The 15979-nt window shown below is 40.7% G+C and overlaps 1 protein-coding gene across 1 annotated transcript in view; it reads right to left on the reverse strand.

The window, feature by feature from the left end:
• Nucleotides 1–15979, reverse strand: part of luzp2 (leucine zipper protein 2) — a 433448-nt gene that overhangs the window by 91018 nt on the left and 326451 nt on the right. Inside the window, exon 6 of the mRNA XM_061974821.2 lies at nt 14848–14910. Within this exon, the coding sequence (XP_061830805.2) occupies nt 14848–14910 (63 nt within the window). The remainder of the gene's footprint in view (nt 1–14847; nt 14911–15979) is intronic.

Below are 15979 nucleotides of genomic sequence, written 5' to 3' on the forward strand. Positions count from 1 at the left end.
CTTTCATATGGCTTTTCATTTTTTGAGGCTCCAGACAGATTTGTTTTTTGTATTTTTAGTCCAATATGGCTCTTTCATCGTTTTGGGTTGCCGACCCCTGGTATGGTTGTAATATTTGTGCCAATATTACAATATACGCGCTAATCCTCATGGGAAATGTGGTCGTCTTCTGGCAAAACAATACCACTTTGATCCACTGGCGCCGCCAAAATCAATTGAAACTGAAAGTTCTTAAGTGGGCCATTGTTACTTTTCTGAGAAAGTGCTTGATTTGATATGCGGCCGAGCACGCTTTTTAAATGTCAATATCGCAGGCGATCACCCGCATTCAAACGTGGCAGCCAAAATTGTGATCGTGTATAAAATGTAGTTAATTGTGCAGCACTAAAGAGAGTGTGTGACTTCCTTTTACGCCAACAATCTTCTCATTATTTCCAAGCACTCAGCACAGCAATCATGACTGTGACGACTAACTGTATGTCACACCAGATTGCGTACAGTCTTGTTTTGGCTTTAAAACCCAAATGTCAAGGTGAATGAGGTATAAATTCTGCGAAAAGTGCATGATTTACTGCGTGTCTTTTATGATAATATCCGAGGGCAGAAATGTCTGGCAACCAAGCATGGCTATTTGATGATTCGGAATGAGACGGCTTTCTCCAAAATTTGACAAAACTTTAAAAAAACGGTTGATTGATGGTAAGCACAATGTGTCAAAGGTTATACAGTGAAAACCTGCCATTTATCAACTTTTAGATGAGGGTTAACTTGTGCCGGATTCAATCATATCGTCAGTTTGTTTTGGAGTTTGACTTTTAAGATATGTTTGCGAGTGATGTGCGGATCGATACTGAAATATCGATACCACTGATACCAAATAATCATGCTCACCGCTGATATCAAATATTTATAATCTAATATCGATTCTCCAATAAAAAAATATTGATACTTTTGATACTATAGTTAAATTAAAAAAAAAAAAAAAAAAAAAAAAAAATATATATATATATATATATATATATATATATATATATATATATATATATCCAGCCATCCATTTTCTACCGCTTGTCCCTTTTGGGGTCGCGGGGGGTCGTTGGAGCCTATCTCAGCTGCATTCGGGCGGTAGGCGGGGTACACCCTGGACAAGTCGCCACCTCATCACAGGGCCAACACAGATAGACAGACAACATTCACACTCACATTCACACTCATATATATATATATATATATATATATATATATATATATATATATATATATATATATATATATATATATATATATATATATACATGTATACATATATATACATGTAAATGTATATATACATGTATATGTATATATACATATATATATATATATATATATATACATATATATATATATATATATATATATATATATATATATATATGTGTGTGTGTGTGTGTGTGTGTGTGTGTGTGTGTGTGTGTGTGTATATGTACATATACATATGTAAACATATATATAAACATATACTGTACATATATACATACATCCATGACATAAATACAAGAAAAAAAAAGCAAAAAAAAAAACTTCGTAAACAGTGTTATTTCATGTTAAATTTCAAAAGATTTTTGTGGCTCCCATTGTTTACTTTAATTTGTGAGACTGGTCAAAATGGCTCTTTGACTGGTAAAGGTTGCCGACTCCTGGTCTAGAATATGCCGTTTCTCAGAAAAAATGTCACGTTTAATATTTGAAATACCTCACAAACTGGGGCGGTATAGCTCGGTTGGTAGAGTGGCCGTACCAGCAACTTGAGGGTTCCAGGTTCGATCCCCGCTTCCGCCGTCCTAGTCACTGCCGTTGTGTCCTTGGGCAAGACACTTTACCCACCTGCTCCCGGTGCCACCCACACTGGTTTAAATGTAACTTAGATATTGGGTTTCACTATGTAAAAGTCACTAGAGAAAAGCGCTATATAAATATAATTCACTTCACACTGATGTTTGGCTTCAAATATCTTTTCCGTATGACCGTTTTTAGAAGGCAACATTTCCAGGATGAAAACAAGGGTGGATGGATTGAGGATTGATCAAGAAGTTTTTTAGTGTGTTTGTTCGTAACATAACTCAAAGAGTTGTGGATATATTTTGATTTATCAAAAAATATATATTCTTCTCATCATCAATCAATCATCAATCAATCTTTATTTATATAGCCCTAAATCACAAGTGTCTCAAAGGGCTGCACAAGCCACAACGACATCCTCGGTACAAAGCCCACATACGGGCAAGGAAAAACTCACCCCAGTGGGACGTCGATGTGAATGACTATGAGAAACCTTGGAGAGGACCGCATATGTGGGTAACCCCCCCCCTCTAGGGGAGACCGAAAGCAATGGATGTCGAGTGGGTCTGACATAATATTGTGAGAGTCCAGTCCATAGTGGATCCAACATAATAGTAAGAGTCCAGTCCATAGTGGGGCCAGCAGGACACCATCCCGAGCGGAGACGGGTCAGCAGCGTAGAGATGTTCCCAGCCGATGCACAGGCGAGCGGTCCACCCCGGGTCCCGACTCTGGACAGCCAGCACTTCATCCATGGCCACCGGACCTGTGCCCCCCCCCCCCTCAAGGAAAAGGGGAGCAGAGGAGAAAAGAAAAGAAACGGCAGATCAACTGGTCCAACAGGGGGGCTATTTAAAGGCTAGAGTATACAAATGAGTTTTAAGATGGGACTTAAATGCTTCTACTGAGGTAGCATCTCTAATTGTTACCGGGAGGGCATTCCATAGTACTGGAGCCCGAATAGAAAACGCTCTATAGCCCGCAGACTTTTTTTGGGCTCTGGGAATCACTAATAAGCCGGAGTTCTTTGAACGCAGATTTCTTGCCGGGACATATGGTACAATACAATCGACAAGATAGGACGGAGCTAGACCGTGTAGTATTTTATACGTAAGTAGTAAAACCTTAAAGTCACTTCTTAAGTGCACAGGAAGCCAGTGCAGGTGAGCCAGTATAGGCGTAATATGATCAAACTTTCTTGTTCTTGTCAAAAGTCTAGCAGCCGCATTTTGTACCAACTGTAATTTTTTAATGCTAGACATAGGGAGACCCGAAAATAATACGTTACAGTAGTCGAGACGAGACGTAACGAACGCATGAATAATGATCTCAGCGTCGCTAGTGGATAAAATAGAACGAATTTTAGCGATATTACGGAGATGAAAGAAGGCCGTTTTAGTAACACTCTTAATGTGTGATTCAAACGAGAGAGTTGGGTCGAAGATAATACCCAGATTCTTTACTGATTCGCCTTGTGTAATTGTTTGGTTGTCAAATGTTAAGGTGGTATTATTAAATAAATGTCGGTGTTTAGCAGGACCGATAATCAGCATTTCCGTTTTCTTGGCGTTGAGTTGCAAGAAGTTAGCGGACATCCAATGTTTAATTTCATTAAGACACGCCTCCAGCTGACTACAATCCGGCGTGTTGGTCAGCCTTAGGGGCATGTAGAGTTGGGTGTCATCAGCATAGCAATGAAAGCTAACACCGTATTTGCGTATGATGTCGCCTAGCGGCAGCATGTAAATACTAAAGAGTGCAGGGCCAAGAACCGAACCCTGAGGAACTCCGCACGTTACCTTAACATAGTCAGAGGTCACATTATTATGGGAGACGCATTGCATCCTGTCAGTAAGATAAGAGTTAAACCACGACAAGGCTAAGTCTGACATACCAATACGTGTTTTGATACGCTCTAATAAAATATTATGATCGACGGTATCGAAAGCAGCGCTAAGATCAAGAAGCAGCAACATAGATGACGCATCAGAATCCATCGTCAGCAGTAGATCATTAGTCATTTTTGCGAGGGCTGTCTCCGTAGAGTGATTTGCCCTGAAACCGGATTGAAAAGGTTCACAGAGATTGTTAGACACTAAGTGTTCATTTAGCTGCTGTGCGACAATTTTTTCGAGGATTTTCTAAATAAAGGGAAGGTGGGACACCGGTCGGTAGTTTACCATGAGGTCAGGATCAAGGTTAGGTCTTTTGAGCAGAGGATGAATAACCGCTTTCTTGAATGCTAGGGGAACAGTGCCAGAGGAAAGTGATAAGTTTATAATATTTAGCACTGATGGACCTAATAATACAAAAAGCTCCTTGATAAGTTTCCCAGGAAGTGGGTCAAGTAAACATGTTGTTTGTTTTATCCCACGTACACGCTGTAATAGTTCCTCTAATGTTATTTCATCAAAAAGAGAGAGACTATTTTGTATTGCAGTATCCGTCGTAGATACAGTTGTATCTGTGTTCATAGAACCCAGTTGTAGCTGGGATGCGTTGTCTTTAATCTCCTTTTTAATGAGTTCAATTTTCTTATTAAAGAAATTCATAAAGTCATCTGCCGAGTGGGTGGAGCTATTGGGAGGAGTCCCTTGTTGGGTTAGCGATGCTACTGTACTAAACAAAAATTTAGGGTCGTTTTTGTTGAGGCGGATGAGATTTGAGTAATATTTAGCTTTAGCTAAGGTAAGCATGCGTTTATACGATATTAAACTATCACTCCATGCTTGATGGAAAACCTCAAGCTTGGTCGCGCGCCATTTGCGTTCCAACTTTCTACATGATAATTTATGAGCTCTGGTTTCCTCTGTAAACCATGGGGTGCGCCTTTTAGGGGCCCTTTTTTGTTTTAGCGGTGCTATACTATCAATGGTTTTGCGCAGGGCATTGTCAAAGTTGTTAGTGAGGTTATCAATAGAGCCGACATAATTTGGGAATGGTGCCATTACCGAAGGCAGTAGGTCAGCAAGAGTCACCGTTGTTCATCGACTATGAACACACTTCAATTCCTGCTTACAGTGTTCCACGCCCACACTTTGGTGTCCCGCGTTGCGCATAGCATTCATTTATTTTCAGACCCGGCCGACGATTAAGCGTCGGAAAAAAAAAAAACTTACACCAAGTTCTTGTTTGATACCTACAGGGGGTCACAGTATTATTGTGAAGACTTTGATACCGAAATACAGCAGTATCTGCAAAACCGTCACAATGTGAAAACGCAAACCATTTTTCTTTCCCGTGATGCTAATTAAATGTCACACATGGACTCACGGAGAGACAAAAAATGTATCGCATGTAAAAAAAAAAAAAAAAAAAGGGAACTTGTGCTTGGAAAGTTTATCTGAGGCCTTCTAAAAACGACGTAGCCTCATTTTCGGCTGTTGGCCATCACTTCAAAGCTCTGAATTAAGATGTTATCGGAAAGCTTTGTTTTTTTTTAACACTGAGCCAAAGCTCTAAGGAGAAACGTTTATGCTTGGAGTGCAGATTATTATATTCTGGCATAAACATGTTTTCAAGGGCTAATCTAAAGGTTGAACTAAGGTCGAGTGCTACAGTACGTTAGTCGAAGGATGTACTTTATCAAGCAGGAGGTAATACTTAAAGGAAGATCTCCATCGAGACAGAGAGACTTTTAAAACTGAAGAGAGATAAGGAAGGCTTCTATAAACAAGTTATCGATGCTTTTGTTCAAAAGGAGCTGCGCATGGACTTCATTTATAAGTAAAGTTAAGACCATAATAACGTTTTTTTTAATTAAATGTGCTTTTGTGTGTGCTACAGTTTGTATGTGTAAAGTTAAAGTTAAGTTAAAGTACCAATGATTGCCACACACACTATGTGTGGCAAAAACATGCACCTGGGGATAGGTTGATTGGCAACACTAAATTGGCCCTAGTGTGTGAATGTGAGTGTGAATGTTGTCTGTCTATCTGTGTTGGCCCTGCGATGAGGTGGCGACTTGTCCAGGGTGTACCCCGCCTTCCGCCCGATTGTAGCTGAGATAGGCTCCAGCACCCCCCGCGACCCCGAAGGGAATAAGCGGTAGAAAATGGATGGATGGACTATGTGTGGTGAAATTTGTCCTCTGCATTTGACCCATCCCCTTGATCACCCTCTGGGAAGTGAGGGGAGCAGTGGGCAGCAGCGGCGCCGCGCCCGGGAATAGTTTTTGGTGATTTAACCCCCAATTCCAACCCTTGATGCTGAGTGCCAAGCAGGGAAGAATGCTGGTATGGGCTTTTAAACATAACCCGTTAACTGCTGCCAATCAAATGGTGAAGAAGATACTGCCTCCTACATAGGTCTAATGTTTACATACTACACACTGCTATATTTTCTTTATTGGGTTCAAGTTACCCCGTGCGACTTACGCCACCACAACTCATTGAAATGAAGTGTGCTTCCGCGTGTAAATCTTCTTCCCTCGCGAGGAAATCTTTGGCTCCGCGCTGACTGACAAACCGACAGCTTAAATTACGGCCTCGCAACTTCTTTGTTCCCTTTCCAGCTCGTTTCTCGAGGGCCATCGCCTGGATCCTCAAGTTTACAAATGTGATTAGGACTTGGATAAGCCACATGTTTGTTGGAGGCGTTTCAGAGACGCTCGGCCTGAGGATTGGAAGTAGGAGAGAGGCTGATAGTCACCGGCGGAAAACACCTATCGGTCCTGTGTTGTCAAATAAACCATAGCCCTAATGGGGGGGGATCTGACAATGATGACAATATTATTACCCAGACAGGAGGCTATGCATTCATCGGGGGTTTGTTTGTTTGTTAGTTAGCACCATAACTCAAAAAGTCTTGGGTGGATTTTGAGGACACTTTTAGGAAAAAAGTGCTTTTTGAGATTTTCGGGGCGATCCGGATCATTTCTATTAAAGGCCTACTGAAACCCACTACTACCGACCACGCAGTCTGATAGTTCATATATCAATGATGAAATCTTAACATTGCAACACATGCCAATACGGCCGGGTTAGCTTACTAAAGTGCAATTTTAAATTTTGCGCGAAATATCTTGCTGAAAACGTCTCGGTATGATGACGCCTGCGCGTGACGTCACGGATTGCAGAGGACATTTTGGGACAGCATGGTGGCCAGCTATTAAGTCGTCTGTTTTCATCGCAAAATTCCAGAGTATTCTGGACATCTGTGTTGGTGAATCTTTTGCAATTTGTTCAATGAACAATGGAGACGGCAAAGAAGAAAGCTGTAGGTGGGAAGCGGTGTATTGCGGCAGGTGTTGTGCCGGATAACGCACCCCCGCCGTAGAATGCACCCCCTGACTGTTGTGCCGAAAACAGCCGGTGTTTCATTGTTTACATTCCCGAAAGATGACAGTCAAGCTTTACCATTGGCCTGTGGAGAACTGGGACAACAGAGACTCTTACCAGGAGGACTTTGAGTTGGATACGCAGACGCGGTACCGCGGTATACATTTGATCGCTTGCCCGTACGTGCGTGCCGCTATGTACATGTCACGTACGTAACTTTGGGGACTTTGGGGAAATATATGTGCTTTATGAACTTTGGGGAGCTGAACGGTACTTTGGGCTGTGGGATTGAGTGTGTTGTGCAGGTGTTTGAGTTGTATTGGCAGGTTATATGGATGGGAAGGGGGAGGTGTTTGTTATGCGGGATTAATTTGTGGCATATTAAATATAAGCCTGGTTGTGTTGTGGCTAATAGAGTATATATATGTCTTGTGTTTATTTACTGTTTTAGTCATTCCCAGCTGAATATCAGGTCCCACCCGCCTCTCACAGCATCTTCTTTATCTGAATCGCTCCCACTACCCTCTAGTCCTTCACTCTCACTTTCCTCATCCACAAATCTTTCATCCTCGCTCAAATTAATGGGGAAATCGTCGCTTTCTCGGTCCGAATCGCTCTCGCTGCTGGTGGCCATGATTGTAAACAATGTGCAGATGTGAGGAGCTCCACAACCTGTGACGTCACGCGCATATCGTTTGCTACTTCCGGGAGAGGCAAGGCTTTTTTATCAGCGACCAAAAGTTGCGAACTTTATTGTCGATGTTCTCTACTAAATCCTTTCAGCAAAAATATGGCAATATCGCAAAATGATCAAGTATGACACATAGAATGGACCTGCTATCCCCGTTTAAGTAAGAAAATTTCATTTCAGTAGGCCTTTAAGTTAGCTGACGTTTACGTTCCGAGTCCGTCTGTATATGCCAGTGGTTCCGCCTGCACCCTCAGAGACAAAGGGCCCTTTTACACTAAGGTTATCCAGGGTAAATCCATACTTGGCAACCTTGAGACCTCCGAATTCGGGAGATGGAGGGGCGGGGGGGTTATATATTTTCAAGTATTTCTTATATATAAATAATCCGTTCATGAATGAGTATATCCATTCGGCCACCGTGTTCAATGGAGAAGTCTGATCTACCAAATGTGCGGGCAGCATACCCCTTCCCCTTCGAGCTGTCCTGGATGAACTGAAATGATTTTTTCCAATCATTTTGGAACTTGCAAGCATACTTCTTTTCTTACTCGTCGTCGCCATGTCTCTTCTTCGTTCTTCTGCTTCGTCTAAGTTATGTTTTAGGACATTACTACTTGCCGTAGTTTTGAAGCAATGCATGATGGGAATCCGGACGTTGTGTGTCAAATCTGCAGGGACTGCATTAGGACAAGAGTTGTGGGGGTAATCTGGACCCCAGATGATCTCTAAAAACAATGATTTTGTTTCAAGTATTTTGTAATTTAGTCAGAGCTGGATTGTCTTGCTTAGTGCTTCATGTTGGATATCTTTCCCTGTGTATGTGTCTGTTTAAGATTTTTTTGAGCACTTTCCTGCAACACGTTTTTTTTTTGTTATTAAATAAATGTTACCTGCACTTTGCCTGCCATTTCTGCATCTTTGGGTCAAGACCAACAACACCCACACCGAAACGTTACACATTCAGGATTTTTTTAAAGGATTTTTTACTAGTGATGTGTGATACCGCTGATGTTCTTTCTGATCCGATACCGAGTAAAATGTTGGTGGTATCGGCGATACTGATTTGATACCGATACTTTGTTTCTGCTAAAATTTTAAAGGTTGTGTATTTCAAAGACCAGCATTAACAATACAGTTAATTACATGTTATTATTATGTAATATATATTATCTATTATTGTTATATGTATTATTAGATATTATGTAGTATTATTATTATTATTTATTTTATTTCAAACTCTGAAGTAATACAACAGAAAAAAAGGGGGACAAAATCCTACAAGTACATGAAAATGGTGCTTCAAACTAGGGATGTCCGATAATGGCTTTTTGCCGATATCCGATATTCCGATATTGTCCAACTCTTTAATTACAGATACCGATATCAACCGATACCGATATCAACTGATATATACAGTCGTGGAATTAACACATTATTATGCCTAATTCGGACAACCAGGTATGGTGAAGATAAGGTACTTTAAAAAAAAAATTAATAAAATAAAATAATATAAATTAATTAAAAGCATTTTATTGAATAAAAAAGAAAGTAAAACAATATAAAAACAGTTACATAGAAACTAGTAATTAATGAAAATTAGTAAAATTAACTGTTAAAGGTTAGTACTATTAGTGGACCAGCAGCACGCACAATCATGTGTGCTTACGGACTGTATCCTTTGCAGACTGTATTGATATATATTGATATATATTGTAGGAACCAGAATATTAATAACAGAAAGAAACAACCCTTTTGTGTGAATGAGTATAAATGGGGGAGGGAGGTTTTTTGGGTTGGTGCACTATTTGTAAGTGTATCTTGTGTTTTTTATGTTGATTTAATAAAAAATAAAATAAAATTAAAAAAAACGATACTGATAATAAAAAAAACGATACCAATAATGTCCGATATTACATTTTAACTCATTTATCGGCCAATAATATCAGCAGGCCAATATTATCGGACATCTCTACTTCAAACCATAACAAAAGGTAACAAGTAACATAATAAAAGCATTTAAATAAATTTATTAAAAATAACTACTGTTAGAATACAAAGTAAAACCAAAATTCAGTTGCACGAACATGTTAACGTGATAATACAGAACATGTAAACAAAAGCATTGAACATTGCCTCATTCACAAGTTTAGTTACCAGTTACTTTTTAAACACTGTATTCCAGTTAATGATACACATCTCAATCAGCTAAAGTATCAAAAGTGTAAATATTTTGATATGAGAATCAATATTAGAGCAGGAAGATCCGGTGTCGACAGTATTGATATTTCAGTATCCATCTATTAGGAGATAGAGCCTAGAAGAGGTCTGTTTTTCTCGGTGGTCACAAAAAAACTCTTGGAAAATCCACTGAGCCCAGAAGTAAATGGCACCATCGGGACTCTCAAAGGATCCACTGCCCTTATATCTTGATTAACTGAAGCTATCAGGAGACTGAATGCAGCCTAAAAAATATGAACCCAAAGCTATATAAAGTTAGTGGACACTGCAGGAAGAGCAAAAGTGAACATTATTAACAGTACTGTATCTATTTCTAATATAGGCATACCTTTGTTGAATGCTTGAACAACTATTTTATATGACTACTATAACTTTTTTTTTTTTCCAAGATGTAGTGGCTGCTGGTGGCAGGAGCTCTGTGCTCTTGTATCATCCTTTTGTGTTCCTGGTGTTTCCCTCTTGTTTCCATGTGGGTTTTTTTCGCCTTTTGGTTCGGGACCCTTTGGGACTGTGTGACAAGGGTGCCACTTTTGTTTTGTTTTTGCCCATGTAGACCAGCTGCTGGCTCTCTGCCACACCAGAGCCCGTTTGGAGAGACTGGAGAAGATGCGGATGAAGAGAAGCTTCACAATGTCTTGGCTGAATGAACAGGTATCGGACACCTCGGTCACCTTAGACCAGTGGTTCTTAACCTTGTTGGAGGTACCGAACCCCACCAGTTTCATATGCGCATTCACCGAATACTTCTTTAGTGAAAAATAAAATGTTTTTTTTTTTTTCAAATTCAAGCCAAAGTTATATGTTTTTAGTAACACTTTAGTATGGGGAACATATTCTAAGTAACAAAGACTTAAAGGGGAACATTATCACCAGACCTATGTAAGCGTCAATATATACCTTGATGTTGCAGACAAAAGACCATATATTGTTTTAACCGATTTCCGAACTCTAAATTGGTGAATTTTGGCGAATTAAACACCTTTCTAATATTCGCTCTCGGGGCGATGACGTCACAACGTGACGTCACATCGGGAAGCAATCCGCCATTTTCTCAAACACCGAGTCAAATCAACTCTGTTATTTTCCGTTTTTTCGACTGTTTTCCGTACCTCGGAGACATCATGCCTTGTCGGTGTGTTGTCGGAGGGTGTAACAACACGAACAGGGACGGATTCAAGTTGCACCAGTGGCCCAAAGATGCGAAAGTGGCAAGAAATTGGACGTTTGTTCCGCACACTTTACCGACGAAAGCTATGCTACGACAGAGATGGCAAGAATGTGTGGATGTCCTGCGACACTCAAAGCAGATGCATTTCCAACGATAAAGTCAAATAAATCTGCCGCCAGACCCCCCATTGAATCTGCCGGAGTGTGTGAGCAATTCAGGGACAAAGGACCTCGGTAGCACGGCAAGCAATGGTGGCAGTTTGTTCCCGCAGACGAGCAAGCTAAACCCCCTGGATGTCTTGGCTCACACCGTCCCTTATGCCACCGAAGATGATCAAGAGAAGAATATCGACCCTAGCTTCCCTGGCCTGCTGACATCAACTCCAAAACTGGACAGATCAGCTTTCAGGAAAAGAGCGCGGATAAGGGTATGTCTACAGAATATATTAATTGATGAAAATTGGGCTGTCTGCACTCTCAAAGTGCATGTTGTTGCCAAATGTATTTCATATGCTGTAAACCTAGTTCATAGTTGTTAGTTTCCTTTAATGCCAAACAAACACATACCAATCGTTGGTTAGAAGGCGATCGCCGAATTCGTCCTCGCTTTCTCCCGTGTCGCTGGCTGTCGTGTCGTTTTCGTCGGTTTTGCTTGCATACGGTTCAAACCGATATGGCTCAATAGCTTCAGTTTCTTCTTCAATTTCGTTTTCGCTACCTGCCTCCACACTATAACCATCCGTTTCAATACATGCGTAATCTGTTGAATCGCTTAAGCCGCTGAAATCCGAGTCTGAATCCGAGCTAATGTCGCTATAGCTTGCTGTTCTATCCGCCATGTTTGTTTGAGTTGGCATCACTATGTGATGTCACAGGAAAATGGACGGGTGTTTATAACGATGGTTAAAGTCAGGCACTTTGAAGCTTTTTTTAGGGATATTGCGTGATGGGTAAAATTTTGAAAAAAAAATTCGAAAAATAAAATAAGCCACTGGGAACTGATTTTTAATGGTTTTAACCCTTCTGAAATTGTGATAATGTTCCCCTTTAATTTAGAGTTATTTGGTTAGGGTTAGGGTTAGAGGGTTAGGGCCAGGGTTAGAGGGTTAGGGTTATAATAAGGCCATGCCGAATAAGGCATTTATAAGTACTTAATAATGACTAGTTAAGAGCCAATATGTTACTAATTTGCATGTTAATAAGCAACTAATTAATGGTGAATATGTTCCCCATACTAAAGTGTTACCATGTTTTTTTACTGGTGCACAAAATGAACCGTGCATGAACATCACCTTGTTCAAACAACAAAACCAACACAGTGCATAAATTCACAACAAATTAAACACCTGCAAATCAGTCTGACTTCTACTGTTGCCGTATCCGTAATACGCCGATAGGGAGAAGTTTTTATTTACACGATGAGTCGGGTGTGTCTTGACCTCCGCCGAACCCCTGAGCCCGACTCACCGAACCCCTAGGGTTCGATCGAACCCAGGTTAAGAACCACTGCCTTAGACGCATCCCCGCTCATCGGTGAGGACAGGACACTGGCCAAGAGTTGGTGGGCGGTCGAGGGTGAAGTCCGCTCTTTTGGTTGCTTTGTTGGGTCTGCTCCTGTCTCTGGCCATGCTCCCCCTACCACAGTGTATATGTTTTTTTGATAACACTTTAGTATGGGGAACATATTCACCACAAATTAGTTCCTTATTAAAATAACAAACACTTAATTTAGAGTTATTTGGACACTAGGGGAACAAATAAGGGTTAGGGTTAGGGTTAGTGTTACTAATAAGCAATAATTCTGAGGTTATTAAGGGAAGACTCTTAGTTAATGGCTTACTGGTTGTGTCACGTGGGGGGGGTTCGTTCCCCCGGGATGCAGACCGAACACTCGGGACAAGGCGTGCAGGTAAGAACATGATTTAACAAAATTCAAATTAAACACAAAATTAAACACATACCAAAATTAAAACACATACCAAAAACACAAAACAAGCAAAAGGAAAAGCGTGCCGAAGGATACTGAAATATCAATACCGCCGATACCGTATCTTAAAAAAAACACCCTTTTTTTAGTGGGGTTTATGTAGAGGGCTACCACTTAGCACAGGAAGCATAGACTAGGAGACAAGAAATACTAACGTAACAGCTTGCATGTAGCAAGCAATGAAGCCAGGCCGACTGACCGGCAAAGGCAGGCTTAAATAGTCCCTCTGATTAGTGCTCGGAAAACAGGTGAGCGTCCCGAGCACCAATCAGAGACAGGTGGAAAAAATAAACACCCTCGGTAACTAAAAACAAACAAGGGTGCACAAAAACAGGAACCAAAAACACAAAACAAGCAGAAGGAAAAGTGTGCCGATAGATACTGAAATATCAATACCGCCGATACCGTATCTTAAAAAAACCACCCTTTTTTTTAGTGGGGTTTATGTAAAGGGATACCACTTAGCACAGGAAGCATAGACTAGGAGACAAGAAATACTAACGTAACAGCTTGCATGTAGCAAGTAATGAAGCCAGGCCGACTGACCGGCAAAGGCAGGCTTAAATAGTCCCTCTGATTAGTGCTCGGAAAGCAGGTGAGCGTCCCGAGCTCCAATCAGAGACAGGTGGAAAAAATAAACACCCACGGTAACAAAAAACAAACAAGGGTGCACAAAAACAGGAACTAAGGGAGTCCAAAACTAACAGAATATAACAAAAACATGACAGGTTGTATAATAAGGCCATGCAGAATAAGGCATTAATAAGTACTTATTAATGACTAATTAAGAGCTAATATGTTACTAATGTGCATGTTAATAAGCAACTAATTAATGGTGAATATGTGTTCCCCATACTAAATGTTACCGTTTTTTTGTTGTGTTCTTTGATGTTTCCCTCTTACACACATGCTTATGTGTACTATGGCTATGAGGTTTTTTTCTTCTTCCTTGGCCTCAGTCTGGACCCCCTCTCCACAGGCCGAGGTTCAGACTGATTTTTTTTATTTTTTCTCACGCTCCCTCAGCGTTTACCTGTTTCTCACCTTTTTTGTAAGGGGCACCGGACGTTGGCAGATCCATCAGCGATCCTGTTCTGTCTCCCTGTAATGTTTGTCTGCTCTTTTGAATGGGATTGTGCTGAAAATCTTAATTTCCCCTCGGGGATTTAATAAAAATATTTCTGATTCTGATTCTGATATTAAAACACAACAAAGTGAACTCAAACCATTGCCCCTGGACGCCCCCAGACTAAAGCAATGACAGCTTGATCAAATAAGCCTTGCAAAGCGGTAACAGGGAGCAAAGCAACGAGGTGTATAATATATCATCCTGTACTGTATCATCAAAGTGTCACAGTTGAACATGGCAGACAGGTTGGGCGGTTGCAAAACAGTCAACACAGTAATGCAACCAGCAGGGTTGAAAGGCTTTGCATAGAAATGACATTTTATCACTTGCACAAAACCTGAAGGACAAAATCTCTATGCTGGCTGGGAAATGCACCTGACAAGTTATGTTTGGCTGAACATCAAAAAAAGCATAAAAAGAGGTTAATACTAAAATGGGCAGGCTCATCGAATTGCCGTGCAAAGTGTCGAATGCAGCAAAGTCAACATTACCTCAGCATGCGTGTGTAGCGTGTCTTAGATGTGCTTACGCTTACCTCTTCGGCATGAGCATCACAAAGTTTGTTGCCTGACAAGAGTTTATTCTTCAAGCTTTTGTTCTGAAAGATGAGAGAGAGAATGATGATATTAATGTCTGGCAGCAGGGGTGAAGTAAAAGGGTAGGTGAAGACGTTGTACCAGGGGCCCCGAACACATGGAGGATTTTTTACTACCACGTATTTTCCGGACTTAAAATCTTTTTTTTCCCTTAAAAACTCGACAGTGCGCCTTATAACCCGGTGCGCCTATAGTAAGGAATAAGTTTGGTTGAGCTTACCCACCTCAAAGCAATTTTATTTGGTACATGGTGTAATGATAAGTGTGACCAGTAGATGGCAGTCAAACATAAGAGATAAGTGTAGGCTGCACCGTTTGATGTGCTTCAACATACGAGTGTTATTATGGTGTGTTAATAAGGTAAGACATTATTTGGCGTTTTGTTTCACAATATTATGCAAAAGCAACTTTTCTTACCCACTGGTACCTGCTGATGTGTATTTGGGATCTGCATAAATCCTGAAAGAAATGTGCGAATCCGCCTTTGTAGTCCGTGCCTACCCGTAGTTGATAAGCTTCTTCTTTTTCTCTATCTTCTTGTTATAGGACATTCATCCTCCGCTGTTGCCATTTCTAATATAAAGTAGTGTAAAGTTCTTACTTATATCTGTCAGTAAACTCGCTATGAAAGCGCTAAAACATACCGGTGAAGTGAGTTTACATTATTCACCCAAGGAACTTTAGTTATTAGAGAGTTCCAGTCGGACGGTTTTTCACGGTAACACATTTCCGGTGTTGTTGTTTCCGGATGAGGAGATGCTGCTCCGTTATTGATTTAAGTAAAGTCTGAATGTCATTAAAACAGTTAGCTCCATTTTTTGACACTTCTTCCACTCCCGTCCTTGCACGCTACACCGCTACAACAAAGATGACGGGGAGAAGACTCTGCCGAAGGTGAGCCACGTAAATAAGACCGCCCACAAAATGGCGCATGCTGAAGCGACTGTCAGAAAGTGGCTTGAAGATGATCTGTAAAACATAATCTATGCAACATTTTGACCAAAGAACCACCATTACATGTTATGTAGACCACAAGGAAGTGTTTTACATTTAGAAAAAAATAAAATAATA

The sequence above is a fragment of the Nerophis lumbriciformis genome, linkage group LG15 (assembly GCF_033978685.3).
Source record: "Nerophis lumbriciformis linkage group LG15, RoL_Nlum_v2.1, whole genome shotgun sequence".
Lineage (NCBI taxonomy): Eukaryota > Metazoa > Chordata > Actinopteri > Syngnathiformes > Syngnathidae > Nerophis > Nerophis lumbriciformis.